The following is a 12,423-nucleotide window of genomic DNA, read 5'->3' as shown; positions in this document are numbered from 1 at the left end:
TTGGCAACTTCGGGGATTTGCTGCAGTAGCAGGTAGCGTGGTATTGGCGGAAAGTGGCCCGGGCCTGATGCGTGGGTTCCTGCCTCCTTACCGCTTCCGTCCTCGCTGTCAATCACAGCTGTCAATCCTAAAATAATTTTGGATAAGCTATAAAAATCATTGTTTAGTTTCATTGATTATTGGTACGATTAACTGTAATGGTGTAGAACGAGTCATTTTACATTCACATTCTGAATAATGAATGTACCATCATAAAGATTATATAATAGTTTATCTACAATTATTAAATAAATTTCAAGTTTAGTTTTAGCTACACCTTTTATTATTCTGCACAGCAAGTCTTTTTCCCACACTTTCTTCGTATGTCTTCCTTTTCGATTGTCGTAAGTTAGATGATGTACACTATCGAATGTGTTGAATGGTGTTGACCACATAGAACCTCGTTGACAGCAAAGAACCAAAGATGTAGCTTAAGTTTGGCATTTTAGGCATGTTTTGTGTGTGCTACTGAGAGCATGTTTAATAGTTGTACGGTTGGGATTTAATATGTTGTGATATATTGTTGAAGGAGAATGGCTAGTAATTGGTCATCCCCAATTAGAGGACTAGTGGTCGTTGGTTCAAGTGTTGCTGTTTGCGGTTGTGCTTATTTAATCTACAGATACTGGAAGCAGAGGGACGCGAGAAGTATCGACGAAGGATTTGAAGACGTTTCTCGTGTATGTAACGTAATTTAACGCTATAGTAGTTTAGGTGGCTGATATTTTCGCTCGTAAACTTATTACACTGGCAGCGCGTCGTAAGAAGATTGGCATTCTATAAAATGCTAATGTGTTTGGGGCCTACAGTGTTGCCCTTTGGTTCCCATTTTTTTTTTAATTTTTTTTTAGATGTTTATAATATATTATTCAGCACTATTAAATAACGTTACCCAAAAGGAATAAAACATTAAGTGCAACAAAGGTATTTTGGCAAGGCGACGACGACAGCGGTAATTTTCACATGATTATAAAATACTTGTTGCTATGATAACTTTATCAGTTGCCCATCTGGACGTTTCATACCTCCATACCATGGTTGCTTCATGTTTCCAATAGAATTGTTTGTATACATTGCGAAAATGACTAGAAATCTAAACATTCGACGATGGAGCTTCAATAAACTGTAGACACCCAGAATAAGTTTTTCGTTTTTAGGGTAAATGCAGGCTGCTGCTGCTGGACTGTTTTCATTTTTTAAACATATGCCGCATTAAATGGGCTGACTCCTGAATAAAAATTTACCCTATTTAATGACGTAATATTTCAAAACGTATCGTTAGAAACACAAATTATACACTGATCTACCACCATGCCAATTTTTATCGTGTCTTGCCACTGCATAATTGACATATTTTTAGATGATATAAGTCAGCTGTTCTGTTGGATAATATTCAATACAGGCTATACTAGCGCTTCCCCATCATCCAGTTCTCAGTGACATGGCATTGTCAAGTACAATAATTGTTGGTATGACAATTTCTGGTTGCATCGAGCCTATTATCAGATTATATACAGAGGGTCATATTTATGAAAGAATCCGAAGATTGTAGGCTACTCTTAAAAGGATGAGTGATTGAAGTTATTGGGTCACAGTTGTTTAATTTTTTTATTTTGTAGAACCAGTATAACAACAAGACCTTTCTCATATGTCAGTACATAAAAATTATAAAGAATGCATTGCAGTAATATGGTAACACTGATGTGCCAGTATAAGATGCTTATTTCAAAAAATTAGTTTGTGTTAAATGGGAAAGTTGATAATTTATCTGGAATTGTTGGGGCATTTCGCAGTATTTTATTCAGTAAACATTTGACATTTCGAAGTTAAACTTACCATAGTTCCAGTGTTTAATAGTTGTCATGTACTTTATAATTTATGAGTAAATATAACACTAATGTGTTGAGGATAGCCACTAATGACATGTAAAAATTATATTTTTGTTTGTAAAAAATAGTTTATTAGTATTTGGTATACTGTGTGCCGGACTGAGGCTTGAACTTAGGACCTTTGCCTTTCGCGGGCAAGTGCTCTACCGCGGAGGAGCTTCCGTCAAGTTTGGAAGGTAGGAGATGTACTGGCAGAATTGAAGCTGTGAGGACGGGTTGTGGGTTGTGCTGGGGTGGCTCAGTTGGTAGATCACTTGCCCGCGAAAGGCAAAGGTCCCGAGTTTGAGTCTCGGTCCGGCACACAGTTTTAATCTGCCAGGAAGTTTCGTATCAGCGTACACTCTGCTTTAGAGTGAGAATCTCATTCTGGAAAATCCATAGTCAAAATGTGAGATGATGAAGTAAGAAATAGTAACCAAATGTTTCTGTTGGCTACTTGCAGCAATTATGGAAGTGTCATAATGCGTCTAGAAATCTGGGAGTGGTTCATTCATGAATTCTCCAATTGCACTGTGGTATTAGGAGGGTATTTCAATTTATGAATAATAAATTGGGAGATGTACGCGTTTGGTATAAACTGCATCTTCTAGCAATAAATGCACCTGAACAGTTCAAATCAGTGAACATATAGGGACTTGTAACCATAAAGCATCAATGGCTGCTAGTGTTGAAAAAGCCAATTGTTTCTACTGAGCAAATATGACAAGACATAGGCTTCCATCAGTCTGCCCAGTGGCAAACACAAAAGTTCTGAAGAGCAAGTAGATATAGGATGCCACAGTTTCAAGACTTTGTTATTTAGGTATGAGACATATGCCTCAAGGGATAGCAAATTATGAGGGGGACACACCATGGTTCAATAATAGTGGTAAACAATTATAAAGACAGCTATATAAATAGCATCCAGGGAATTTGAAGCAAAATTTTATGTGCCAAAATGTAAAGAGTCCATAGAAGTTGCACTTCTTTTTAAAATAGACCAGTGTATCAAGTCACATGTTATTGATAAGTGGTCAGTGTTGAAAAGTAACTAAAGAACGTCAGAAGAGGAGGGTCAGCATCACAGTCAGGTCTACCATTATATTCACCAATATCATTGTACGAAGCTCTGTTTGAAAATAAATCAAATTATAAAATCCTGACATTGATTAAAATAAGTTATGGTACCACTAAGGCTATATATATTTGATGGCTGTAGACCTAGACATAAGGAAAACAATTGATGGCTTTATTCAGTATTACACCTTCTAGGCAGTTGATGTCATTTACCTTTTGGATAGAAATTAGTTTTTTTTTATATACCATAACCACATAAATAATTAGAAAAATTTACAAAGCTTTGGATGAAAAGAGTTGACGTTTGCGATCGAAGCTTTCACTCCTGAATATTTTGTAAAGCTTGAATACTGTACTTTTTCATCTAGTTAATGAAGTCCTTTTGAATATGTTTCCTAATTTGTGGCGCAATCTTAAATATTCTTGGTCACTCAAAAGCCATTTTCGGCCATGTGCATCACTAATAATTCATGATGTTCAGGTTGTCTTCTGGAGTCAAAATAAGATGATGCAATTTGTAGAGCATATTCAGTTTATTGGCAGAGCTCCACAATTACCTCCAGAACGTGACCAGCTTTACGCTTGTCTTCATTACCACAAAATTTTATCATCTCTGTGCATTAAACATAAAGCACAAGACAAAATAATGAATGTAATTTATAGCAACAGTGCAGTGGGCTTTAGAAACATACATATTAAAATCGGTTGAGGGTATCTTGCCACTTCCTACTCCATTCCTTAACACCATCAGTGTCATACTGACACAGGGAGTTAAATGTGGTACAAAGTAAACAATTTTGTCGTGTAGGTTTGCTGATGACTGTAATTCGGTCAGAAGTGGTAGTGAAGTTGGAAGAGCATTTGAAGAGAATGGATAATGTCGTGAGATTGTAAGATGAATACCAATAAAAGTGAAAGAAAGGTAATGGAATGCAATTAAATTAAAACAGATGATACTGATAGTATTAAGTTAGGAAATAAGACACTACAAGTAGTAAATGAGTTTTGCTACTTGCACAACAAAAGAACTGATGAATAGAGAAAGATGTAAAATACGGACTGGCAGTATAAGAAAAGCGTATCTGAGGAACTTGTTAACATGTAATCTCAATTTGCTTGTTAGTAAATGAAGGCAGGTTTCCGCATTAGCAAAAGAGTTGTTTACATATCTGGCACAATTTGACAAAAAGGCTAATAAATGTAATAGAGCTGATGTCCAGAAGTTAAAATGTGGGTCTTCACATGACTATTATTTTGAGCAGAAAGAATGTGATTTCAGTGTGTTTCAGGGAGCACACTTATTATAGTACGTAAGTTCTCGGAATAGAAAAAAAGTACTTCATCACAGAAACCGTTTTTTTAATGTAGTCTCCTTGTGGATTAGTGCGCATGGTCCAACAATGTTCCAATGCATTGATCATTGATCCCATCTCAAAAGTGAGTTTCCTCCAGGCCCGCAAAATAGTTGTCAACTCTGGCTATCGTTTCTCCATTTGAAGTGAATCTTCGTTCACCAAGAAAAATGTTCTGTTTTGGGAAGAGATGGAAATCTGACAGACATATCAGGTGAATAAGGGTGTGGCAGCAATTCATACCTTAGTTTGTGTGATTTTGCCATGGCGATGGCACATGTGTGCGAGCGCACATTGTCTTGATGGAAGCTGGCTTTCTTCCTTGCTAAACCTTGCCTTTTTACGCATATCTTTTGGTGCAGTTTGTCCAGGAGATTAGTGTAGTATTCTCCAGTGATTGCCTAGTGGGGAGATAATCTACAAACAGAATCCCCTTCGCATTCCGGAACACTGATGCCATGATCTTTCCCTCCGAAGGAATTATCTTTGCTTCCTTTGGTGGCGGAGAATCAGTATGTTTCCACTCCTTTGACTGTTGTTTTGTCTCTGGGATATAATTGTGCACCCAATTTTCATCTGTGGTCACAAACAGTGCAAAAAATCTTGTTTGTTTCTTCTAAAATGGACCAAATATTGTTCTGATATGTCCATTCTCATGCATTTTTGATCCAGCGTCAAGAGTTGCGGCACCTAACTTGCAGATAATTTTTTCATTTCTAGTTCTTCACTTAAAATGTGATATACCCTTTCAGATGACATGTGACAAGCATGAGCAATTTCACGCACTTTCAATCGGTGACCCTCCATGACCATTTTGTGCACTTTTGCAATGATTTCTGGAGTAGTGACACATCTTGGGCGACCACTGCTCAGATTGTCATCTAAGCTCTCCCGACCAAATTTAAATTCATTTGTCCACTTGGCAACAGTTTAATATGAAGGAGCAGAGTCCCCCAGTGTATTCTGGAAATCGGCATGAATGTCCTGTGCTTTCATACCTTTGTTTACGAAGTACTTAATCACTGCTCGAATGTTGATTTCTCTCCATCTTCGTAAATCACTACGCGGGAACAACAATAGAGCCATGTCACTGCCACAGCTCTCTTCCAAGAGAACTGACGTGGTACGTGTTTACAGGAAACAGTCCAATGAGTTATCATGTGAAAAACTTGTTGCACCAGTGCTGATATCTCATGGTGACTCCGAGAACTTTCCAAACCATTCTCATAGTTAGTGTTTTAGGATGCCATCTGAGACAGTAACTACATATTGGTCAGTTGATGAAATACATTAATGTCCTTTTTTCCCAAAATTGATTCACTACTAGGTCATTTGTTATTAAATCTACCTTCCAAGTTTTACTGTTCTTCTGTTGTGCGAAGTTTCACAAGCTTCCGTGTACTTCTTGTGTGAACTGTTTGTCATCAATGTTAACTACCATATAGGGTTACAATTCAAAGTACACCCTTACACTTAAATTTATGTTATAATGTTAAGAAATTCCTCTTTTTCAGCAATGATTTATCTTCCAATTGCCAATCTGTATTTTTATGTTCTCTACTTCTATTTTCATCCGTTTTCAAATAGCAAACCTCACTACTACTTTTTTTGTCTTATTTCCTCACCTAATTCTGTCAGCATCACCTTATTTAATTTGACTACTTTCCATTACCTTTCTTTCACTTCTGTTGATATTCATAGATTATAATCTCTTCGCAAGATGCTACCCTTTCCATTCAAATGTTCTTCCAAGTTCTTTGCCAACCGTGACAGAACTACAATGTCATCAGAAAACCTCATAAGTTTTATTTCTTCTACCCGAGTCATCTCTTTCTAAATTGCTCCCTGGTTTCTTTCACAGCTTGCTCAGTGTATAGATTAAAGGACTTCAGGGATAGGCTACAACTGTGTCTCACTCCCATCTCAGTTTCCCTGTCATGTCCTTTGACTATTATAACTGCAGTCTGGTTTCTTTTTCAAGTTGTAGATAGTATTTTGCTCACTTTATTTTGCACATGCTATTTATTTTGCAGTTCTTCAAACTGTCTCCTGGAATAAGTCGTAGGGTCAGTATTGCCTTGTGTGCTCCAACATTACTCCAGAAGCAAAACTGACTTTCCCCTAGGTTGGCTTATATGAGTTCATAATTTAGATAACATGGGTGGAGAAATTACAGCAGTCTATAGCACATTATCACTTGGTGAAACAGTTAAGATTGCAAATAATCATTTATTAAAAAATGATGACTGGTTTCAGGCTTTACGCTGGCCATTTTCAGATTTACAGCACCATATGTCTGAAGCCAGAAGTGCACAGAACAGTTGGGTGATGCCACAGTCATTTGTTGCTTTACCAGCAGTACAAATGATGTTTGGTTTTGGCCTGCATGGTGGCCATCTTCAGATGTACAGCACAATAAGGCCAAAGCAGGGGGTTCACAGAACAGTTGCATGATACAGTGGTTGTTTACTGCTTTACTAGCAGTGGGATCTGAACAGTTCTCAAGGAATATCAGCCACTCTAGAGAGCTTGTTTCCATTTACTTCTTTCTGTGCACTGTCAATTTCTTTTCAAGTATTATATAACCCATTTCATCTTCACCTAGTATGTCTTCTCTTTCCATAATGTTGTGTTAACGTTTGTCTCCCTTATACTGGCCCTATATCTATCCCTTCCACCTTTCCCTTCTTTGCTAAGTACTAGCTTGCCATGAGTTTGTGATATTCCTAAGGCTGCTTCCTTTTTCTTAAAATGTCTCTTCAATTTTTCTATAGATGGCATCTATCTTTCCCGTAGTCATGCATGTTTCTACAGCCTTGCATTTGTCCTCTAACCTTTCATACTTGGCCATTTTGTATTTCCTATGAAACTCGTTTTAATAGACACCTGTGTTCCATTTCATTTGCTGCAGTTTTGTATTTCTTCCTTTCATCAATTTAATTCATTACCTCATGTGTTGTCCAAGGACTTCTACTAAGCCTTGTCTTTTTAACATTGTGGTTGTCTACTACCTTCACTTTCTCAAATCTACCCACTCATCTTCAATCATATTTCTTTCCCCTGTTTCAGTCAGTTGTTGACTAATGCTCCCTGTGGAATGCTCAACAGCCATTGGTTCGTAGCTCCCATCTCCATAATTTCCTACCTTTCCCCATTTTCTTCAGCCAGTAACCAATAAATTATGGTTAGTCCACATGTACCTCTGGAAATGTTTTATAGTTCAAAATCGTACCATTACACTTTCAGTCTGAAACTTTCCAGTGTCCCCATGTCTCTCCATTTTTACAACCTTCTTACTTGATTCTTAAACGAAGTGTTATTGATGATTAAATTACATTCTGTGCAAAATTCTGTCAGATGACTCCCTCTTTCCTTCCTTACTCCCTCTTTCCTTCCTTACTCTCCCACCCTCTCTCCTCGATTCTGTGTTCTGCTATTTTTCATTCTCTTACTTTTCTTTCTACTCAGTTCCAGTCACATGTAGTTAAATTTTTGTCTCCATGAACTATCTGAATAATTTCCTTTCATACCTTCTTCCAGTCTCATCTGTGGTGCTAGTTGTCATATAAGCTTGCACTAGTGTGGTGGATGTTGTCTTGTCCTTGATAATACATTAACCATGCTGTTCATCGTAGCTTACTACATTCCTGTTTTCATGTTCTTTATTAGGCCTACTCCTGCATTACCCCTATTTGATTTTATGTTGACAACCTGTACTGACCTGACCAGAAGCCCTGTTTGTCCTGCCACCACACTTCACTAATTCCTACTATATCTAATTTGACCCTGTCTGTTTCCCCTTTTTAAATTCTTGAACCTTCCAAATTGTTTAAAGGATCTAACATTCCATACTCCGATCGATAGAATGCATGTCTTGTTTTTCCTGATGACATCGTCCCTCTAAGTAGCATTGGCCAGAGATCTGAATGGAGGACTATTTTACTTTTGGAATATTTTACCCTAGACTAGAGGATCCCATCGTCATTAAGCTGTACAAAGAACAGCATGCCCTCAGCGAAAAACGGAAACTGATGTATTTGTCCTTGCTTTCAGCCATTTGCAGTATCAGCACAGTAAGGCAATGTTACTTAGTGTTACAAGGGCAGATCAGTCAGTCATCCGGACTGTTGCTCCGGCAACTACAGAATGAAAAGGCTGCTGTCACCCTTCTCCAGGAACCGTGGATTGGTCTCACCTCCCTGCAGATACCCTCCATTGAAGTTGCACCATGGGTACAGATATCAGTATTGTTGAGGCACAGTAGCCACTCCACCTTGGTGCAAGGTCCACGATATGTGAGGGGCATAATATTGTAAGTTAACAATAAGACAAGATTTGACATGTGTAATAAGAAAAATTAGTAATTATATTAGAGAAGAGTAATTTGGATTTAGAGAAAGCAGAGGGTTGAGAAGTAATGTTGGCATTGCCCATGCTATGGATGTGAATAGAATAACTTATTTTACTTAGAACAACTTACCTTAGAAGAAGCTTATGAGAATGTAAACTGAGAGCTAATCTTCAGAACTAAGAAGAAATAGGACTGGACTGAAAGGCTAGAAGAGTTATTAATCAACTGCTTCAGAACCGAAGCACTAAGGTAGACATCAGTAAGGTACAAGAAGAGCTCAGGATTAGAAAGAGTTAGACAGGGATTTCCTCTGCCCCATGTATAATTAATGTACTTATTGAGATAGCTGTTCAGATCTCGAAGGAGAATAAAAGCTCATGATTACAAGGTAGGTTGTATCAGATTTGCTGGTGACACCACAATATTTGTAGACTCTGAAAAAGAAAGGAATAGGTTTTTGCCAATCCTATTGTACACTCTTAAGCTAAGAAAATTAAAATTGAACAGTTGGTCCGACTACCCAGTTATCAGCTGCGATGTGGATCAGTACGCAGTTGACCATTGATAGGTGTGGCAGTTTGAGCAGTTTTGCATGAAATAATTTGTTTCTTTTCAGTCTTCTGACTGTTGTCACTTAACCTTTCCTGTGGCCTATACTGTTCCATTATCATCACTGACTGCGTCAGGTGCTCTCTCCGAGGTATATGCCTGCTGGCTGTCAAATTATTTACTGTCGGCTGGTGTTCAAATTGCCATTCATTCTCGAAATGACTGTCTTCGGGTACTTGATATGCTATCTGAAGTACCACTGATGGTGTGCCCTGCTTTGGTTGTGCTGGGTTACTTGCTCTATAACCATTTTCAAAGTTATTTCCCTTAGAATTCGGCTGTTTCCTCCATTGTGTATTTAGGAGATAGAATGCTGGATTCCAGGGGAGCTAAGTCGAAATGCTGTGTCACGGTTGATAAGATTCTGTGCGATCTTTATTCTGATTGATTATTTAATAATGTTGTCCCAGTATCTGTGTGTCTGTGTCAGAATCTTGACATCCTCATAATTCGTCAGATGATGGAGTTCCAAACAATCTTCCACTATAGCTGACTTGGAAGCTTGTTTGAGTCTGGTGTGCTGTTGGTGCTCCTTACACCTGACGTCTACGGTTTTGGTGGTCTGGCCGATACATGACATTGTATGTGGTAAATGCCTAATTTCTGTAGGCCCAGATCATCCTTTACATTTCCTAACAGAGCCTTAATCTCTATTGGTGGGCAGAAAATGCTCTAAACATTATATATGAGAAGACTTCTGTTGATTTTGGCAGATATTCGCCAGGCATATGGTGAAAAACCCTTCTTTGTTCGTCTTGTACATCTACTGACTTCTCTGGTGGAGAAGGAGGGCGTAGTGCCATCTGAACATCTCTTGGAAGAATATCCACTTCTATAGAACACAGACTGCAGGTGTTCTATGTCAGTAGCCAAATTGTCTGGATCCAAAAGAGTTCTTGCTTGATGGGCCAGAGTTTTGAGTACACCTTTCTTCTGTGCCAGATGGCAGCAGCTACAGGCTTGCAGGTATAGATTGGTGTGGGTTGGTTTTCAGTAAATACTGTGACCAAAAGTGCCATCTGCCTTCCTCCGGACAAGAACATTTAAGAATGGGAGTTGTCCGCTGTTCTCCATTTCCATTCTGAATTTTATGTTAAGGGTGGCATGAGTTCAGCTCTTCCAGAAAGACAAAGAACGTTTCCCTGCCTTAGGACCAAATAAGAGGTGTCATCTATATATCTCAAGAAACAATTCGGTTGACCGGGGCCGATGCAAGTGCCTCATTTTCAAACCTCTCCGTAAAATGGTTCATCACCACTGATGAGAGTGAGCTGCCCCTTGCCACCCCTTCTGTTTGCTCATAGAATTAACCCCCCATTCAGGAAGTATGTTGAAGTTAAAATGTGCCTAAACAAGTTCAGGAGAGCACCATCAAACTTTTCTCCAATCAACTTTAGTGATTCATTCAGTGGCACTTGATTGAACAAGGAAACCATGTTGAAGTTAACCAAAATGTCAGAATCAGTGATGTGTAACTGTTTCAGATGGTGTAGAAAATTGTCAGAGTTGTGATTGTGGTGCACATTTGCCCACATATGGTAAGGGCATCTTCTTCAGGTGCTGAAGAGTGGGATAGGTGACCACGCCAATGTTGCTATCATATGTAGAGGGACCCCTTCTCTGTGCCCTTGGGCAGTCCATAAAGCCTGGGTGGTACTAGAGCTTTTGGCCTCAGCTGCCTCAAGACTTTTTCAGATATGCAGGTTTCCTTTAAAAGAGCCCTGATCTTCCTGTCCATCTTGTCAGTGCAGTCCTTTCTATTGGTCTGTATGCTGGGTCACCCACAAGTTGTCGGACTTTGATGTTTTAGTTAGTCTTCTGTAGAATGGTGGCAGTGTTCCCCTTATCTGCTGGTAGCACCACAATGGTACCATCCTCTTGGAGTTGTCTTGACAACCAGCTTCTCATCACATGTGGTGTTAGATTTAGGCAGCTTGGTCTTGGTGAATTACCTTCACGTTTCCTGTCGGACATTTTCAGCTTCACTTGGAGGTAGTTTGAGAACCACCTGCTCAACCACACTGATAAAGGGCGCGACAGTGACACTCCTTAGGGTCACCGCAAAGTTGAGACTCCTGCTAAGTGCCTTCAATATAGTCTCACCAAGTTGCTTCTCACTAAGGTTTTCATCCCACTTAATAGAACATTTTTTTACCATCTGAAGCAGTTACACATCACTGATTCTGCCATCTGTATTCATATGTTTACTGCTTAAAATATTTTTCTCAGTCATAAAAGCACCTTTTGCCAATGCAATCTTTCTCTTCACTTTCATTAAGCTTCAGCTGTCGTATGATATTACTACCAAACAACAAAATTGTTTCATCTGATAAATTTTTATACTGGTTTAATTTCTCCAATATTTTTCTGTACTACAGTAGAACCTTGCTAATTCATTTCTTATGGTACTGAGAGCATGACTGAAATGCAAAAATGGTCACATTATCAGAGGAACACTTTTATTGACCTGTAACGTCACAACACTTTACTGTATAATTTTAATTTTCAGCAGAAAATGCTGTCCAAAATATTTTTCCATGTTAAAACATTAACAAACTGTACATACCTTATTACAGTATTGCACTGACACACAAGTAATTTGCACTTTGTGTCTTATCACTGCTTGCATTGGACAATACTACTGCAAAGTCAGCTATGATACTGGCCAGTCGCAATGGTTCCTATATGTTGGAACACTGATGTCTGTTTATGTGTAGAAATGACATCAGAACCTGAGGGTAACCAATCATACATATGTTCCATCTTTGTACGAGATTGGACGTATGACAGGATTTTTGACAAACAGAATATTATTAAATTGTCAACCCATGGGATACTAAAATTTTATGTGACAGATAATTGATAAAACGTGTATACATACGCAACAGTACGAACACAGACTCCTTTGTAGACCGCTACATGTGGTGTATGAAACTGTTTACACCATTTATGAAAGTACAGTATTGAAACTCAAATTTAGGGCACCCTTTTATGTTACAGTTATCTTGGTGAATACACTTTCCAAACCTTCTTTCATATTGCTGTTGAACTAAAATGTGATTTACCTGCGCTATACTTTGATTTTCTAATGAGAATTATAAGTCATTGGCTTACCTTCCCAACATTA

At 38.5% G+C, this 12,423-nt stretch overlaps 1 protein-coding gene across 1 annotated transcript in view; it reads left to right on the top strand.

Moving 5' to 3' along the window:
* Positions 1-446: 446 nt before the first annotated feature.
* The window catches only part of LOC126463915 (uncharacterized), a 50,555-nt gene continuing 38,578 nt past the window's right edge, over positions 447-12,423 (top strand). Inside the window, exon 1 of the mRNA XM_050096195.1 lies at positions 447-719. Coding sequence (XP_049952152.1) covers positions 573-719 — 147 coding nt within the window. The 5' untranslated portion in view covers positions 447-572. The remainder of the gene's footprint in view (positions 720-12,423) is intronic.

Source organism: Schistocerca serialis, chromosome 1 (assembly GCF_023864345.2).
Source record: "Schistocerca serialis cubense isolate TAMUIC-IGC-003099 chromosome 1, iqSchSeri2.2, whole genome shotgun sequence".
NCBI classification, from domain to species: Eukaryota; Metazoa; Arthropoda; class Insecta; order Orthoptera; family Acrididae; genus Schistocerca; species Schistocerca serialis.
Note: the sequence above shows the minus strand (reverse complement) of the source record. Positions and strands in the feature narration are given on the sequence as shown.